This window comes from Ixodes scapularis, unplaced genomic scaffold (assembly GCF_016920785.2).
Source record: "Ixodes scapularis isolate PalLabHiFi unplaced genomic scaffold, ASM1692078v2 PGA_scaffold2__306_contigs__length_199485367, whole genome shotgun sequence".
Lineage (NCBI taxonomy): Eukaryota > Metazoa > Arthropoda > Arachnida > Ixodida > Ixodidae > Ixodes > Ixodes scapularis.
The window spans coordinates 40546591-40565434 of NW_024609857.1; the positions used below are offsets into that span (position 1 = coordinate 40546591).

The 18844-nt window shown below is 44.2% G+C and overlaps 2 protein-coding genes across 5 annotated transcripts in view; one reads left to right on the forward strand and one right to left on the reverse strand.

Moving 5' to 3' along the window:
• Window positions 1-445: 445 nt before the first annotated feature.
• On the forward strand, window positions 446-15173 carry LOC8026587 (tafazzin). Of its 2 annotated transcripts, XM_029972344.4 has the most exons (8): window positions 446-881; window positions 5412-5471; window positions 6762-6890; window positions 7478-7735; window positions 9804-9866; window positions 9950-10002; window positions 11927-12004; window positions 13379-15173. In XM_029972344.4, the coding sequence occupies exons 1-8, from the start codon at window positions 767-769 to the stop codon at window positions 13478-13480; spliced, it is 858 nt and encodes a 285-aa protein (XP_029828204.1). In that variant the 5' UTR covers window positions 446-766; the 3' UTR covers window positions 13481-15173. The 2 variants fall into 2 exon arrangements, with proteins under 2 accessions (XP_029828204.1, XP_029828205.1); XM_029972345.4 differs by lacking the exon at window positions 5412-5471.
• Window positions 15086-18844, reverse strand: part of LOC8026588 (GRAM domain-containing protein 4) — an 83401-nt gene continuing 79642 nt past the window's right edge. For all 3 annotated transcript variants that reach the window (XM_040498463.2, XM_029972341.4, XM_029972342.4), the window contains exons 17-19: window positions 17559-17640; window positions 17404-17469; window positions 15086-15697 (exon numbers count right to left, since the gene is read on the reverse strand). In XM_040498463.2, the coding sequence (XP_040354397.2) occupies window positions 15563-15697; window positions 17404-17469; window positions 17559-17640 (283 nt within the window). In that variant the 3' untranslated portion in view covers window positions 15086-15562. The remainder of the gene's footprint in view (window positions 15698-17403; window positions 17470-17558; window positions 17641-18844) is intronic.

Here is an 18844-nt window from a genome sequence, read left to right on the forward strand (position 1 = left end):
GGGGCGCGCACTTAAAAGCATGCTTCAAAGGCTCCGATAGTGCGATACGCGGAACACGGTTTGTTAAAAGTCCCTATTATTACACTACCGGGACCGGGCGTGATGCTCAGGAGCCTGGATCCAGGCTCCAGCACGACCCCGAAGCGATCCATACGAGAACCACCCTACAAAAATAAGGAGACGCCATGTTGGATTCTTTACGGCTTGGCTTAGAAACGGCTTCAAAGTAGGCTACTACGTCCCAAACGTGTATATAGAAGTCGTTTTGAAAAGTAAGCCAGATATTTTATTAATAGCATGGTTAGCTCTTAATATAATTTTACAATTTACCGAATATAAAATAATAAGTTAACTCGTTCAAGTAATGAGAGCCCCCCACCACGGACGAGGAATTCGGCGCTACTGTACAAAACTCGACTCCATTGGCCCTATGGAATCCGTCCGGGGGTTGGTTGCGGTGAGGGCAGTGAGCGGCGGTGTGAGAGAGTGCGGATCGGTGCTGCTTTTGTTGCGTTTTCTTTTTGTCACCGTCGCCGCTGTCGCAGTCGCGGTACGGTGTAGTCGCGGGGTCGTTGTAACGTCCTTTATATGAGTTTATATGCATAGCAGCCATTCATTGCGCAGCATTCCCACCGAAATGGTTCTTTTTTTACCCTAAATGGACAGCGTTTAGTCTTCGCTTTTTTTTACCTTGTTTTCTTTTTAATTTATGGAAGCTTAGCGCGTAGAGAGTCAAGCGTTGAGCCCGTGGAAACGAACAACGAAGATGCCGTTAGAAGTGCAGTGGCCACTACCGAATCTCAACCAACCCAGCAAATTATGGCAGTTGGGCAGTTCCATGGTCGTCCCAGCGGTCGGAATACTCGCCAAGCTGTTTCATGGTAAGCATTTCAAAGGCTATTTTTATCGCCGTACACACCGCGGGCGCCCAAAATTCCGGTTACCCCAATGGGGGTCTGGAACACCTGCCACCAACGCGTTCCCCGCGTCGTGTTTGCGTCCTTGGGGACATTGGCGCGTGCCACCGCAGCTTTGTGGCTCTGCCCTGAATCCATGTGCGATCGTCCGCCCATCTTCCTACGACATTAGTAAGCAGTGGTCGGTGTAGAAGTAGAGTTTTGCCAGCCGTCATCCGTAATCACGGCGTCAAGTGTCGTAATATTGTGGAAATGGGTATGCATCACTATCAGCTGCATCATTAGCGAAGCGGATTAGTGGAAATATCGGGGAAAGCGAACGAAAGAAAGCGGATGCAGGAAAGAGTTAGGAGCACTTCCTGTTCGGAAGTAGTGGAGTGTTGGACGACACGCTCCTTGCGGTTCATTATCGGCGAAAAAAAAAAAAAAAAAAAAAAAAAAAAACTGCTTAAAAGCAGGTTGCACTCTCCAGATAGAAAGCGTATTCTCCAGCGTCATTATCGCAGGGAAAAATACTTGGCAAGAGCCCGAAGTTTCGTGCCATTGCCTCCGATACTGCTCTGGCCGTATCGAGCGATTGAGATCTTTGGCAGCCGTTCGTTGATCTCCGGCTAGCTGGATCTGCGTCGCGTCTTGGCCGAGCCATTCGCAGGAAAGGTGCGAGGTCGCGTAGCCAGTGACGTCAAACAAGCCGTCCTCGAGGGGGAGAAGGCTGGACATCTACCACGAGCGGAATCTCTCCTCGGATTGTTAAACCTGTGTGTGTTTTTCTACGCAGAATAGGTTTCCCCCTAACCGTCCTACGTCATGTGCGTGCTACCCCAATTTGTGCTTTGTTTTGGTAAACCGGTTTCTAATGCTTGCCTGAAAAGGTTGTGACGTTACTATGTTACCTAAAGTTGTCATCCAAGCTTTGTTTTGAAGTAAGGTTTTCTCCTTTCCTCAAAGAAAAAACCGGCCGTGATTAAAAAGGTCCCCTCCCCCCTTTTTACATTACATCTTACATTTTGCTGGGTCCTCTCCCCCCCTCCCTCATACAGCATTTGACGTAGGTGTCCCCCCCCCCCCCCCCCCCCCCCAAAAAAAAAAAAAAAAATCCTGGCTACGTGTCTGGCCAAGCCCGACAGATTATAAACATGAGCCCGAAAAAGTTTGCAGGCTTTAACCTAAAAACGGTCTAACTCTTCCAATTTGCTGGTGGAATCTATATGTTACCTTTTACCCGCTTGAAGGCTTTCCAAATGCAAGTCTTCTTGTTCCCTTTTTTTTTTTTTTTTGAAAGGCTCCATAATGACTTTGCTTTTTGCTTGTTTGTTTTCATTGAACTTAAAAGATCAGTGAGCGCACTTTGTTATCAACAACATGGGCTCAGGCCTTCGGGCTGGCCCGGGCCCGTGCAGTGCTCTACGTGTAAGTACGCGAATACACAACACTGAACTTAATAACATACATAGATGCATACCAGTTAGTCAAAACAAAGCACCAAAAACAAATCTCGTGTCTCTGCTCACCCTATGCAGCTGGTGAAGAACTGATAATTGAAGTTTACGTAAAAATGACCTAAAATAAAGTAACACTTCAAGTAAAAATGCCTCTAAGACACTGAGCGTAACGTTCAGCGTGCAGATTTCAAGCGTAAATCTACTTTAAAAAATCGCTGGTTCTGGAGGTTTGGTAGTGAAACGTGGGCATGAACAACAAGCACCGGCACGAGCTTGAAAGCTCATGTTCACTTGTAAATTTGTGTAACGCAAGCTTGTGTTCTCGGATTCAAAGTGATGTCTTGCTCGCCATTCTCTATTCTCTGATCTCCTTCAGTAAATTGCAGATTACGTGCCATACTTTTACGGAAATTATGTCTTCTTTGTGGCTAAATAAACAATCCCACGTACTAGGATAATGTTTACAAAATTAACTTAACAATTGACAATGCATACGCCTATATACCCGATAACTTTGACGGTCTATAAACCATCAACGTTATCGGGCAGCCGGCCTTTCATCTAAAAAAAAACGGCCGTGCCGGTCAAAAATCGGGCAGGTGGCAACTCCATTTTGAAATGATGGGTTTCATTTCTGGATTGTGTTTTGGTGCCCTTATCAAACTTTCTCCTCGGCATATTGGATGACGTCAGTACGGCCAAACTTCAAAAACAAGAACCGACTAAAAAAAAAAAAAAAAAAGGATGTTTCAGTTGTTGGGAATAGTTATGTTACAAGAGCTCGTTGGCAGCTGCTAATGCTGTGGGGGGAGCGGCTGTCCAATTTTTGGTAAGACTAAATGGTCTGCATTGGTTTGCTAGATGTACACAATAGCAGGTGTATCAGGTGTTTTCGAAAAAGAACCATGTTGTTTCATCAGAAAATGCTTGGCCTTCATATATTATGGCGCTAGCGATTGAGACCAGATGCCCGAGTTTTAGAACTTATTATCACCAGACCGAAAAGTTATAAGTGGGGTTCGGTTGTTTCAGGGTTTATTTTTCTATTCTGGGGGTGCTTTTTCGGGATTTATTTTTTTCCATGGATTCGGTGCTTTTCAGTATAAACTTTTCCGTGGAACGAAAAATCTGGCTTCATTGAGGCTCATGTTGAAGAACATAAAACTCGGGCATGGGATTCTCCTACCTCGAGGAAATATACGCATGACCCGAGCTTTGAAAAAACGACCCCTTACCGACAAGAGTAAGAACCAAGCTAAGATGTGTGGTTCCAAAGGACGAAGCAGCCTCGCAAACTGCTCATTGGGTCTGTGTCTAGGTCTACACAAAGCAAGGCTGTAGTCCGAGAATTTTCTTCCTGAGAAGCTTAGTTTTTTATATATTCGAGAGCAGGTTCAATTCTGCGTTTTTTCCCCCGACTCAAATAAAATCGTCTCGAAGGGAGGGGCGGGGGGGGGGGGGAGAGGGAGGGAGGGAGGGAGGGAGGGAGGGAGGGAGGGAGGGAGGGAGGAGGAGGAGGAGGAGGAGGAGGGGGGTCATTTTAAGTGTTTGTCGGTAGTTATCGAAATCACAAAACCCCAACTAAATGATTTTTTCTTCCTTTTAATGAGAAAATGAATGGTAGCTGCTACTGGGAACGCGTCCCATTTTGTAGTTAAAAAGTTCCGAAAATCGATTAACTTTTGAATGCCATAAGGCAAGTTCTGAAACTTCTGCATCTGGTCCCGACCACCAGTGCTATATTTGGAGGAAGCTGAGTGTTCGGCAATGCATAGTTTGTTTTTGCGCTGTAAAAAACGTGGTTCTCTTTTCTTACTAACGCTCGGTATTTACTATGCAGGCATTCTCTGTCGTTATTTGTGTGCCAGAGCACTGCTGTACCTTATGGCCTGCTCACACAGACTGTGTACGTTTTGCCGTGCCCTTCATTATTTTTTGGTGGAATACCGTATTCTGCGAGTTTGTGCCGTTTTCTGAGCCCTGACAATCGATACCAATGCTTCATGGACTGCAGTTTCCCAGTGGTTTGCATTTTTCTTTTTGGAATACACTACTCTGTCGAAACTAACAGGCTGCAACTTGGCTGGAAAGTAGGTGCAGTTTTGATATACCCAGTTTCAGATGCTACCATCAAAACAGTTCTTTAGTGCAAAGCTGTAGCACTAGCCAAAACAAAACTAAAAAAAAAAAAGGGAAACCAGAAAAAAAAAAAGTGCTGCATATTTTTTTTTTTAGAAACAAGGAACAGTTTACAAAAGCACATGTGGGAATATAAAACATACACCCGTTCTGCCAGTTCTTGCAAAATATATTTTGCTAAAACATTTCTTTTGTTTCTGGTTTTTCCCATTTCGTCAGCTTACTTTTTATTTTAACATTATCACTGCATTTTCACCGAAGGGGCCAGGAGTTCAAATAAAATGTGGCATGCAGTAGTCGCAGATGGCTGAACCGTAAAACACTTGTTTCCGTGCCTTAGAAAGCATGGCTTACTGTGTACGCCATATATTTCACATGCATGGTCTTTTTTTCTTTTTTTTTTCTTAGAGTGCTAAGGGTGGTTTGTGCTGCTACATTATTTGAGTGAACCTTCGTATTTGCCGTAATAAAAAAAATGAAAGAAAAAAAAAAGCTCCTCCAGTGACTCCACACAACTGAATTTTTTGGCTCTTGGTGAGGTAGTTATCAGGACAACAAGAAACTGTGTTGCTTGCCTCCTTTCTTATTTTCTTCTTTTAGCAAGTTGCCATTTTTTTTAGGACACTTCAGTGACTTGTCAAGGCACAACAGCTTCGTTTGATTTTACTTGCACTGGTGCAGAAAAGTGTGGGGCAGTGTACTTCCGGGAGTATTTCAATACATGTACCGGAAGTAGACTGCCCTACATCTTTCTGCTCAGGTGCAGGTAAATCGAACGAAGCTATTGTTTGCTTAGCTGAGAAATGTAGCGAAGGTTTGAGAGCCTATGGTGGCAAAGGTTGAGTGAGAAGAGTGGTTGGTGGCTTTCATTCTAACTTCCCTGTTTCCTCTCCCCTTTTCGTTCTCATGGAAGAGCCGCAGTTTCTTAAGAGAGCACAGGCATCGCGCAGAGCCCGAGTAATCCTCAAAGCAGGTGAGCTTCCCCGAGCGGGACTCACTCCTGTACGAGCCTTAACTGCTTGCCCCGCCTCCTCGGCTTCTCGTTTTGTTTTTTCACTTTATTGTTTTGGATTGTGTGTCATGGCCTGCCTACTTTAATGCACGTTCCTCCGGAGCCTGAGAGATGAGAGAGGCTGCCCTTGTTGTCTTTTCATTTTGTCTGCTGTGGCCTTCAAAGGCCAGCTGCAAGGGGAGGAAGTGTTTCCACCCCACTTAGTTTGTCGCATGCGGCGGTCTTGCGTAATGCCTGTGTAGGTTCTGCTTTCTCTTCCCTATAGTCGGTGACGGGTTATCGGTTCAGGGGAAACTCCTCTGCCTTCTATCCACTTTAGCAGAGTGAATGTTGGAAAGGAGGTCGCCTCATCTTCGGCGTTCTATCTGCTGAAGTGGAAAGAGGTGGGAGGAGCTTCCCCTGAACTTTTAGCCTGTCACCAACCATAGTGGTCTAGTAGTGGATGATTGTTTTTTGCATTGTGTTTTTGGCAGTTGCTGTGCCCTTCTTTAGATAGACTTGATTGTTTTTTTTTTGTTTCCTCTTTTCTTCGCATGCTTTCTATTTGTCTTTTAAGCATTGTGTTTCTTCTCTCTAAATGATACTTTTTGTAATGGCTATTGCACACATTGTTTTGAGTTGCAGTGGTTCTAAAACATGCAACTGCTTTTATTGCAATGCTGATGTAGATAGAAGGCAATTTGCAGGGTAAGGTTTGTTGCTGGGACTCTTCTATGTCAAAGGACAACTGCTGTTGGATTTTAAACTTTGATGCAGCTGCAAAATGTGGCCTTTAGTTTCATTTCTTAGTGCATCATCCCTTAGCTTTGAGAGACAGCTGAAGTTTTCTGATAACCTTTCATATATTTATGTGCACATACAAAAGGCCCTATGTTACCTGAATGACACCCAGGACTGTACACATCTCTGCTTTCAGAAAGTAAATATTTACCACAACAAAATCAATATTTTTTTAAGTGCTTAAAAAACGTCAAGCATATTTATTATATTAGCATTTTAATGTGATACTTGTATTTTTCTATCTTGAGTAAGACAAATGGCAATAATAGTTGTCTAGCTTGCCTAATATTAATTTATTTTAATCCACCATTTTGATGACTTCTCTGCCTGAATTGGGCTGCATTTGCTTTGCATATTGAATTTACTCAAGACTAGCAAAGGTGAAAAATTTGCAGGTTGCTGTAAGACTGGCAAAATTCATAGGCACATTGAAAGACGATAACTGACCTTTTTGTGCATACTTTCTCGTAGGATGGTTCAACACTGTCAATGTGTACAACAAGGAAGTTCTCTTCAATGCCATTGAGAACAGACCGAAAGACGTTCCACTAATCACGGTCTGCAATCATCACTCTTGCTTGGATGACCCTTTCATTTGGGGTGAGTGAGCATTACTGTTTCTGGCTCGTGATGTGATCTATTCTTTCACTTGGTACTTCGTTTTTTGTGTGACATGAGAATATGTGTTCTACCATGTTTCTTTCACGTATAGCCTGCACTGTATAGAGAAAGAAAAAGCCCGTGTGTCTACTCGTTGATGAAGTATCTAAGAGGTTTACAAAACAGTGCTTTAGGCCAGGGGATTTCAAACCTTTCTCTCTTGAGGAATGCATACCTCTCTTGTTGGTGGCCGAGGAACCTCTCAGAGTTTCAGTGCTGAGAAGACTACAGACCTTGTAAACATTAAGTCAGATAATTGGAAGTGGCTTGGCTCATAGTTAAGTATTAGTGGGTGGCTCAGGTCTGCTATAATAATGCTTAATTAAACTGATAGAATGCTTACTCAAAGGCAAGGACGGTCGAGGAAACTTGGGAGCTCGAGGTGCCCCTTGGGATACTGTGGGGCACCCCTGGGTTTTGAGATCCCATGCTATAGACAGTGAAACAATGCACATTATACTGTTGGCCTCATTATTTGTGAGACTCGTAGATGGAAGGACGCTGAGACGACTTGTACGCCTTTGCAGGGATGCTGGAGCTGCGGCACATCTTCAAGCAGCAATGCATGCGCTGGAGTGTGGCGGCCCACGACATCTGCTTCACCAACGAGCTGCACTCCCGCTTCTTTGCCATGGGCAAGACGGTGCCAGTGTGCCGGGGGGAAGGCGTCTTCCAGAAGGGCATGGACTACTGCATAGATCTGCTCAACAGGGGCATGTGGGTCCACATCTTCCCCGAGGGAAAGGTCAACATGGTCACCCAAGAGTTCCTGCGGCTCAAGTGGGGTGCGCCCTCCTCCTTCCTTTTGCACTCTTTTGTAGCACCGGCTCCAGTGGCTCAGGCTGCACTCCTTTTTGAGGATTCCATGCAGTACGATATATCAGATTAAAATTCTGATATACCGGAAGCAGTGATCTCTATTTTGGTTCCGGGAATCACTTTGTGGCAGTGGGATAGCTAGCGGTTTTTTCATTAGTTTGATTGCTCCAACTGTATGAGCTCATTGATGCAGGATGGGGTGCTTACAGTGATGTGAATAGTATAGACGTGGATTACTAAATCTTGGATGGAGAAGCTTGAGAATGAAGTTCACCGCGAGCTTCGTGCTTCGTAAAGGTCTTCTGTAGGACTGTCGTTGGGAAGCAGAATCAGCAAAAGATGCCAGATTCCCAACCGAGCGCACTCGGCCGTCCTCAGTGCAGTCTCGGAGAACCAGCCTGGACTGTGTCTGTGCTATCGTGGTGAAAGGCGGCATCGGGTGAAGCATGACATTAGTCTGGCAGCTCTCTGCCGTTGTGCTTCAATACAGTGACATAGCCATGAATTCTTTTCGGGGGAGGGGGAGGGGGAGGAGGGGAGGGGGAGGGGAGGGGAGGGGAGGGGAGGGGGGGGGGGGGAGGGGCGTGGTGGAGGCAGGGGCGTGGTGGAGGCAGGGCTGAGGTGGCTGAGATGTCCATGACCTGGTGTCTGGAGAGGGGGAGGGGGGTTCAAAATGCATGTGTATATTATAGGGTCAGCTGGATCACCGGGGGGGGGGGTGAAGTGAAGGTGAAGTGAAACCCCGCAAGTTCTCCCTTCCCTGGCTACGTCCCTGCTTCGATAGTACCCGATGCCATGCGCTCCCTTGTTCATGCTAGATGTGATGGAGGTAGTACAGTGGCTCTAGTCAGTTTGAGCGCAAGGTGTCTCTAATCAGAGTGTGGCTCTGTGCAATTTTGTTTTTAAGTAAAGCATTCCCAGCTGTGGCCAGGCAGATGGCACAAAGTGCATGAAATACGTGCTGACAAAATAGTGATTTCAAAACAAAATATATATTGTTTTTTATGTGCAAGAAGTAGCACTTCACAGTTGTATTACTAGCAGAAATTGCTACACTTGGAGAAGCCTTTAGGAATGTGGACTGTCCTGAGGAGGACAGGGACATCTTGCTGTTGTTTCAAGCTGTGGCAGTCATCAAGCACCAGCCTGCCATTGGTATCTCATGACATTCTTTCATAACCGTATACTCCGTTTCACAATAAATAACTTGGCGAACTATGGAAGCTAATGCCCCGCGACCCAATAAGAATGTTGGAGCGAGGCACATAACCCGACGTTACTGGAAAGTTTGTGTCTCCACGCCAAATGCGAGGCTCGAGAATCAGAGGAACCGGCTGTCGTCTGCTAGCCAAGAGTCGTCTGCTCCAAAACCAACCAACTTCGGATGAACACCAACCGCAGTAAAATATCCGGCCGCTAGAATAGCAAGCATTTCAGGAACAGTTCATGAGACAACCATATGCTCAATTCAGTCGCGAACCTGTGACAGGTGCTAATGCTAGGGTACAGTGCAATGTTTTGAGTGGAAACAGCCGATAACACGGCTGCAATTTCCGACGGCCACGGCACTACTAGGCGAAAAAAATCTATCGGATACGGATTTGGCATCACTTCTTTGGTTTAAATATTATTGAAACTCTTAAATTTGTGATTATTTGTTCTTTATTCTTCATATCTTCTCGTTATAGATGGAATCGCGCGAGTTCAATTGCCGTTAAAAGGAAAAGAAGCCTAGAACTACTTTTTGTCGCGGAGGGCACTGTTGCTGTGGCAGAAACGCGGTCCCGGTGGCCTCGACCATGGAATGTTATCACGTGCCTTGCTCCGGCACCCTTATTGGTTCGCAGAGGCCGCAGCCTCCACGGTTCGCCAGGTTATCGCGAAGCAAAGTGTAGTAATAGTTCTCAATCTTTTTTCACTATATAGTAAGTACAGAAGTGAGCTTTTTTAGCTGGTTTTTTTTAAATAATCACTGCTGTTTTGTCTCCTTCCTTGCACTGAATTTCTAATGAGGTTCCTCTTGTATTTGTGAAGGCGTCGGACGGCTGATAGCAGAGAGCAAGAAATGTCCCATCGTCATTCCCTTCTGGCACGTTGGTAGGTGTCCCAACAAAAATGGTGCTGAATGGCACCTTTTGCTATGCTTCTTGCCAACACTTTTTTCCTTCTTTTTGCTGTAGGCATGAACAATGTGCTGCCAAACAAGGAGCCCTACGTTCCACACTGGGGACAGGTGAGACCCACGTGGCTTTCAATCGGGCGACCGATTTTAAATTTGAGAGACTCCTTAATTTCCGCTCCAGTCTCTCGGTAATTACCCCATCCTCTCTATACTGCTTCTATTATTCCAATGATTTATTTGCTAGTTTTAACCTCATAAGTTAGTGTTTCGTTTGCTAGTGTTGGAGGACTGAACTAAAGAGGGTTGGAAAAAGTGATTGAACAAACCAAAAAGCACCGCATAAAGGCAGTGGGAAGTGCTTCATCATATAAACCACAGCATATACAGCTGGTTTTATTGGGTTGCTTCAGTCTATGCCATTTACTTCTGTTTTCGTCTTATGCTTTTGAATGGGGAAGGTGACCAATGTGTGCAATAATATCCGGTCTGCAGTATTCATATAAAAGGTATACTTTCTTTATTTCTCTTATGCTCTCTTTTTTTATTTTTTTGTTTCCATGGATCTATCAACAAAATGCACATAGTTACCCCTAGGCCCTAGAGAAGCACAGGACCATTTAACTTCAGAGGAAGCAGACTTATGAAGTAATCTGTTACTTTTGCAAATTATTTTGTAATTGCCATGCCATTTCTTGCGCAATGTGTTATGTAATTTCGTTACAAAATTGGTAATGGATTAATTTAATTGCTGGTTAGTTTTTAAACATATGAACATAATACAGACACTGGAACAATATTGCCACGCGCGTCACTGAGCGAGTGTGTACGTGGCCAAATGGTTACTGTGCTTGGCTGTTGCGCAGAAGATCTGGGTTCAATTCCAGGCAGTGGAATGTTCTTTTATTTATTCTTTCTACTTGGCGTTTTCGCAAACTCGAGAATTTTCTTGTCTGATAGAGTTATGAATGTTCTACAAGCCGTACGTTCTAGGCTGAATGTTCCAGAGATCCACGCGACTACAGAAGGTGCTTTGCGTGGCAAGCCGCAGTCGCTCTCGCCCCAGCGTTCTATCCTGCTGTTACGCCGCCACCGACGCCCGCGACGCTCTATTGTTAGCTTCTGTTTCCTTTTTATTTTGGGCACAAGTTCGCCCCAGTAAGCGTTTAGTTTGTTTCAGTTTTCGTCACCTCATCATTTGTCATTCGTGACAATATGAGTAGGCAGTTCAGCAGCATAAAGATAACAAGTTTAACAAAATAAAAAACAATATAAAAGAGAAACGAAAAAAAAATTGTATGACAGGTTACTAGAATTTTTGAAAAACGTGCAAGGCATATACAACTATGTGAAAAACAAAGATCAAGAAGACAACGCCAAGTAGGCATTATCCTTTTGTTCTCCTAGCAGAGGTAGATGATGCTAATAAACATGCGCACTGCTAGCTTTGTCTGCAGAATTCTAGGGATCATTTCCGGTTGCTGTAATCTAGCGGGATGGCAGATGTAGTTGTAGCTTTCGCTGCCTTACTAGCTTACAGTAAAACGGAGTGCACCGACATTGTTTTTCTAAATTACATTATTTTGTTTTTACAATGACTGCCATAATGTGGGCATATAAAAGGAAAAAAGGAAAGTAGTGTTGCAGAACATTTTTGAAATCATCAAAATTGTTTCTATTGTTTTCTCGCTAAGTGTACAGGAAAAGAAACGTGAAGGTAATTTGTAATGTAACGAGAAAGTAATCCATTACTTTTCAGCCAAAGTAATTTGTAACGGTAATTCATTACATTTGAGGCTCGGTAATTTGTAATTGTAATCAATTACATTTTTCAAGTAATGGGCACAAGTCTGAGAGTAACTCACTGGAGGCTTAAAGAAGGAATAGGAATAACAATAGTAACTAGCAGGTCGGAAAAATTTTTCTCCCACGCTGTTCGACTCAAAGCTGAGATAAAACTAACTTGAAACCGGAGGCGGTGCAAAGTTAAATTTTTGGTTACCATAAGTTGCTCACACCTTGCTGGTTTTGTTTTCAGATGGTGACCATTTTAATCGGCGATCCAATCGATTTCTCGCCACTACGGGACACCATGAAGAAGCAAGAGAAGAGTGCGGTAAGGTTTTGAAGTTCTGTTTTCTAGGAAGCAGCAAAAACACACTGTTCGTTTGGTGGAATAGGATGGGCACCCCACAATATACTTTGTTCTTAAAAGAACTCGCACCACTTTTGTATGTTTTATCAGGATATTTTGCGCAACATGTCTCCTGTTCCCTGCATCCAAAACTTTATGACACTTGTCACTGTTAAAGGGCAACTCTGCTTCATTTTTGTTTTTGAAAAAACAATGCAGTCCTCTTCAGTATCACATAAGAAGGCCACGTGTCAAATATTACTACCTAGTGCTGTTTAAATGTTTCTTAAACAGTCCGGAAAAATGCAGCACGCCAACTGGCCGGAATTGGCTGACTTTAGCAGGCGAATCGAGGTGCAACTAACAGCGCAGTCAAGGCTACGGCATTGGAGTAGCCAACATTGAGCTAAACACCATCACCATTGCCCCTTTTTGTTTGTTTTTACTTCTCTGGGCAAGTGTAATGGGTGACGTCAGCAACATTTCCTCTCAGCGCTCAGCGGTGTTTATGTGATACAGCGTGCTTCTTTGGAGCCAGCCGACCACCCCACCGTTACTGCTGTCTCCTGTGTCACAACCGCTGTCGTCACCTCACCGGTCATGATTATTGTCTCTCGGAGTTTCGTTCACTCTACATGCGCAGACTGAGACCGCAGTTGTGCAGGACATTGTCTGATGTTGAAGACACCAAAACGTAGCAAAGACTGCGGTGAAGACGACACTTGCGCCTGGCACACGCCCGACCCAACCATGGCCTGCCTAGGCGTAGAGGGTCATGTGACATCTCGCACCACGTGATAGCCATGTTTTTGGCGGCCCAAGAGGCCAGTGTTGCCAGACAAAGCCGAAGTTTCGATTTCTGTTCACGTTTAAAGTAAGATTTAACAATATATATCCCATTTTTTCCGAAGCAAATGACATACCGTAGAATATCGCGCATCTGCCAATTCCACACTAAGCGCCCATACCCAAATTTGTAAGATCTGAGAAAATATGCACAGTACATTGATGTTTAAAATTGATGACCGGACAAGCGCCCATATCCCATTTTTTAGCGATTATCTCTAAATTTTGAGTGGGCGCTTGCCCGTTATTTTACATTAGTGTCTTTTATTTATGCTTGTGATATCACTCATTATCCTGAAATTTTCGGAATTCAGCGCAGTTGCTTTTTAATAGAGTTGGTCCTTCAATATTCCTTTGGGTGTGCCTTTCTGGTTCTAGAACTTCTTTGAGTTACTGATGGGTTGGCATATACTGTCTTTGCTGTGAGGCTGTGGCCCAGCACTTTAAGAAAGGTAATAAATTGGTGAGTTGATGAATCCTGTTACAATGTTTGTTTCCTCCTGGGTGCAGATGGAGCAACGCAAAGCCATAACAGACACCATCCAGGAGGAGTTTGGAGAGCTCAAGAGTCGTGCGGAGACGCTACACCAACTGAGCTTGCCCTCCTGCTAACAAAACTGTTATCCTACTTGATTCAATTTTTGATGGTGTGCTTGTCGACGCGTGCCGCAACTTGAAACAAGAGCCGACACATTGGTGTGGTCCTTGAAGTTAATCGGTCAGTTAGTGAGGAGCAGCCTTTATTTCCAGGGGCCTGCAAAGTTATTGCTGATGCAGCTTGTCCTTCTTTTTCTAAGTTCAAAAATTGTTTCTCACGCTCAAGCTTGGTACTGGTAAATCTGCGTTTTTATATTTAAGTACCTAGCAGTTGTATGTTTTTAAAGTGCACCCAACAGATGTTTGTTTTAGTCAAGCGACCAACAAAAGTGTCACGTGCAAACTATCGCGGTTATACATCGTTTTCTCTGCTTGAAAAAGCAGACATTAGTAATTTCAACGAGTTGATCAGCCTGCGAGGGTTGTTTTAGCGAGTCCTGTTACTATGTTTATTTTGTTTTGTGGTGCATGTGCACACTTTTATTAAGAGAGCTTTATGCGGCTGTTATTGACTGCCATACTGCTGGCACGAGTGTTGTGATTGATGGTTCGGTTCTGGGATAACGGTGTTCTGGCTGGTGTTTTTAAGCAGGAACGTGTGGGAGCCGATGCGAGTGTTGCCCTAAAAGTCCTGCAACTATTCAATGCGCGGTATATTTGGAAGCGTGCCACATCCTTCATTGTTGCCATTTTTTTGTTGAGAGTATGTATGCTGTGATATACTTGCACGTCATTGACCGGATTTTTGTCTCGTTTTAATCAGGGAGGTTAGTACGAAGCCTGTTTATTCTGTTGGGCAGCAGAGCTCTGTTGGGAGGCTGCACCCTTGACTGGATCTGGAGCCATGTATGATTTCAGCGTGGTAAATGGGTAAAGCAAAAATTATTTCTGCAAAACATTATGTTGTGTTTTATGACTGAGATGCCACTAGATGGTGGATTTGTCTCTTGCAAATATTGCACAAAGAATTTTTTTTTAGAAGGGTAATTGCACAGGTTATTTTTATTGGTATACTTTTTGAGGAGCTACACTGTTAATTTCAGGAGAACTTATTTTCTTTTTCTTTCTAAAATAATACATTGTGGTACCCTTCCTTGTCGTCTGCATTGATAAAATTTGATGGATACTCGTGGCTTTTGATAAAGGTAAACTCGATATTTGCCCTAAACAAACCCACGTCTGCTGCTGTATGCTTGGCATAAATTAGTTTCACTTCTTGAGGCACATTTTTGCAGTTGGTCTAGTCTGACCATTTGTTGTAGAAAAGATGTGTACAGTAATCACCCAAACACCATCCTCCATAGTAGTTGTGAATAGTGTATCGCGCCTTTCATGGTATACCCAGTTTGCATCATCTCTGCTTAGAGGTGTACGCTTGTAGTTGGCATTTGGACTTTGATGCAATGGACGGCTCTTTAGAGACAAGAGTTTCGCTGTCTCTAACGAGCAAGTTGCACCTTGCTTGAGAGTACTTAACACGTACAATAGAAATATTTAATGTTTGATAAATTACTGTTTTGGAAGTTGGCGTACAGGAATATAATGTTTAAATTTGTGAACTTTGAATAACATTAAAAAAAAATCTGTTTGAAATAAATTTGCACATTGGGGAGAGACAAGTTTGTTTTTGTAACAGTTTATTTCTTTAAATTATTGTACAAAGGGTATGATTTCACAAATAAATTGTTGAGCCTGCAACGTTCTTCGATGATGGTTCACCCTTCTTTTTTTGGAGCATATCTTTCACAAGATGGAGATTCTTAGCAATCATAGGTAAGACACATAAGGCTCGCTTTGCTTCGTGGAGCAGGACCTTGCCTCAGCATGCAAGCCTTGAAGGTAGCTCCTTATGCTCCACTAAAGTGTGTCTACTGAAAGACTACCACAGCGTCCTGCTTGTGCTGAGACCATTGCACTTCTATTTTGCTCCGACTGGTTGCTTACTCTCTTGCTTATGTACAGTGACTAGTCGGACTACCAACACACTAACATAGATCGCTTATGTAGTGCTGAATACTAGATCCTAAGTAGTAGTGTTGCAGATCTCTGAATATGAGAACTATGTACAGATGAAAGAGATGGTTGCAAGTCGCGAAGCTAGCTTGTGGCCGTTGTCTTTGTCTGGAACAGTTGTTCGGCTGCTGAAGCCCAGCTGAAGCCGTGCTGCAGACCCAGATCGACGATGCTCCTGAACGTGTCTTCCCTGTTATTCACTGCCCCGAACGTGAAGACCTGTAACGAGAAAACCAGTGGTTATGATTTAGCTCATCGCAGGAAGGGCTGTGAAAGCTGCTTCAAAAATGTACCTAAGATACCATTACAGTTAATTCGTACAAAAAGGTACCTAGGCACTTGCTTAAAAATGTACCTAGGTACAGGCACAGTTACTTCAAAGTTTACATATTTTCTCCATATTTGTGAGAATATATTGGAAGTAAAGCTTTTTATACTAAGGATACAAAATGGTGTTTATTGGTGTCAATATGAGATAAGGAAAACCGCATTCACATGGGCATTCCAGGATACGTTATCTTCTTCACTTCAGTGCTCTATGTGAGTTTAGAATCAGGACCGACCGACCCCCCCCCCCCCCCCCCCCCCCCGAAGTGTTTATCTGACATCTTGGATTGCAGTTTAGTAGCAATTTTTCCTCCTGCGCTAAAAATGCGTTCCACCGCCGATCTGCTTGGAGGCTCAGTGTTGAATTTTAAGAACACGCTTTTTAGCCACGGCGTGTGCTTGAGACACTCCAGACCTCTTGTCGGAGCAAGTTCGGCGTACTGTACAAATTCCTGCTCCCGTGATGCAGATGAGGACAATTTTTCTAAGTTAAGTGCTCGTAGCCTTCATCGTCGCCTCTGTTCGCCGGACCGGACGCTTTTTCCATAGTTGATGTTTGCATAAGTTTGTTCTTTAGATAATCCCAGGCCCGTTTCCGTTCTGCTTCGTTGTTTATCCACGCTACCTTAAATTTGGGATGGCACACGGCAGATATTATCGAATGTTTTTATTCTGGAGAGTATAATTGCACTTTGGCGGTTTGATCTGATAAATAAAAAAGATTGTCGATTCCTGTGAAGCCGAAGGGGACCCACGAGACACTGACCGATAATGGAACCACGGGTTTCCCAGGAATTGCAATAGGGGGAGGGGGCATTGAGAGTAGAGGAGTAATTGCGAATTAAGAACGCTCCCGAACAGTTTGTCAAAATCTCTAATCAGTTGTGGATGCCGCCCAGAAGTCCACTCGGATTAAATGTTGTATTAAGAGCCGAAATGTCAGAGGGAAAGTTAAGAGCTCATTGAGAGACACGAATTACCTGATTGCAACGTGATGCGGTTCGCGTGCATTTTTTTTTCCCGACTAGTGAAAAATCTTGTGAAACATGACAAAGTGACCCGATAACGCGCCCGCCCATAGGCCAAAAAAGAACCAAAAAAAAAACCCGCAAGACGCATGCATAGCGCTTTATTTCTTTCGTAAACAAAAGCCCTCATGTTTTATATACTGGGTTCCGTATCTGGGACGCGGGGCAAAACAATATTAAGACATTTCAACCTGGAATATCCGAGAAAATGTAAGTGACTCAAAACAAGAATGTGCGACAATCACGCATTTTTCGGGAACACCTTCCAGCGGCGTGGAGAGATTAAAACTACTTTTTAACGCATACCAGAAGTGACGACATTCAACGTGGCTGAGCCCTTGTAAAAAAAGGTGCATAGGACATGTACGGATATTGTATCGGCGCTAAGTGTTGCAAATGAAAAGCAGGGAAGCTCTATGCCGTGTCGAATGTTGGGACCTGCGAAAGGAATTGGACATAATAGGATTGGATCAGTTGAGTCGATACATAAGCCCGTTTCCTGGACGAATTACTTGATATATAAGTTGTTTCCCCGCTTTGTATTTGCAGAAGAAAAAGAGCACAACTTACATCGCCAGTGCTCGTTGTTACCACTAGTGACATGCCGTCACCAGGGATCCAGGAATATGGCCTTCCCTGCAGGTTACCGAAGACACGACGGAGTTAGAAACGTGATCATTAATCTACCCCCTCTCCCAGAAGCGTTAATTTTAATTTTGGCTTACCTTCTCCAACTTCATGATCCTAGTGAGAGGGATTGCGACGTTCTTGGGGTGCTGGCTCTTGTAGCGCAGAAACAACAAATAACTGAAAACAAAATTAAAAAAAAAAAGTTATTTTCGTGGTTATTTTCTTAATTCTATTTAGTAATTGGGGTATTCTAGACGATGCTGATTAAGTCCTTAATCATAAAGGCGATTTTTCGATGCACATCTTTTGCCTCTTTAGATGCGCGCCGCAAGAGCGAGGAAGAGAGATTAGGATTCAGTAGACCGGCCTCAACAGCCAGTATGGTTACGCCAGAGCCGTGTACACAGAAGGGCGTGCACCAGACGCAGAAAGAGGGCTTGGCATGCTCTCTTGGCCAACCAGAAGCCGCCTAAAAGAATCCCCTAGCGGTGGTAGCGAAAAACAGTTTTAATCGTTTTAATAAGCGCGTAAGAGTTAAGTGTAGTAACCCTTCATGGTTAAAAATAGGGTGCATGTGATGTATCGATCATGATCATGCAGAAAGATGTAAGAAACGAATGTGCCACTCGAACTCTGTTTTGCTCGGACAGGGAGTGACTGCTCGGACAGCAGTTTCCCGGCCCTCGGCGCCTGGCGTACAGATTATGTCGATCGTTCCGCTAGTCGCATTCTTCCACCATGATTTTGGATGACCGTGATTGAAACATCACGTGCACCATATTTTCAGTCACCAAGAGTTACTCCGACGCACTTATTAGGTTTGTTTCACGCGACCACCGCCAGGGTATTATTTCCGGCAACTGGTTGGCCACACTCGAATTTGTGAAGACGCCATGGAACACGCCCAGCCCGCCTTCGGCCAATGGCGCCTCCTCATTTGTCTCCTATACTTCCCAACGAATGGCCAAACTCTTTACGTATCATACGGCTCTAGGCTACGCCACCGCCGCCGTAATGCCACCTGCCTACTGTGAACTAAAATTATGGCGGCCTCACACATGCGCCGGTCTATATCCAAGTTTGGTTAAATCGTTGCACGCAGCGTACCCTGGTGGCGTACTTAGTTTTGTTAATAGGCAGTTTTAGGGAACCGTCTTCTGCACATCCGATACGGTATACGATGGACCCTCCGGTACGAACTGCGCATGCGCTACTGCAGAAGACTCGCGCATGCGCAGTTCGTACCGGAGGGCTCATCGTATACCGTATTGGATCTGCAAAAGCGGTTCCCAAAAACTCTATAATGTCCATAAAGTTCTGGGGATGCCTTGTGGACGTTCATAGGACATACCGAGGATGTTCCCAGGACTAAGTGTGCTAC

Coding starts and splice junctions, on each gene's coding strand:
- LOC8026587 (XM_029972344.4), top strand. CDS start 767: ATGCCGTTAGAAGTGCAGTGGCCACTACCGAATCTCAACCAACCCAGC. Junction 6,891..7,477: donor GGATGACCCTTTCATTTGGG/GTGAGTGAGCAT, acceptor ACGCCTTTGCAG/GGATGCTGGAGCTGCGGCAC. Junction 9,867..9,949: donor CATTCCCTTCTGGCACGTTG/GTAGGTGTCCCA, acceptor TTTTTGCTGTAG/GCATGAACAATGTGCTGCCA.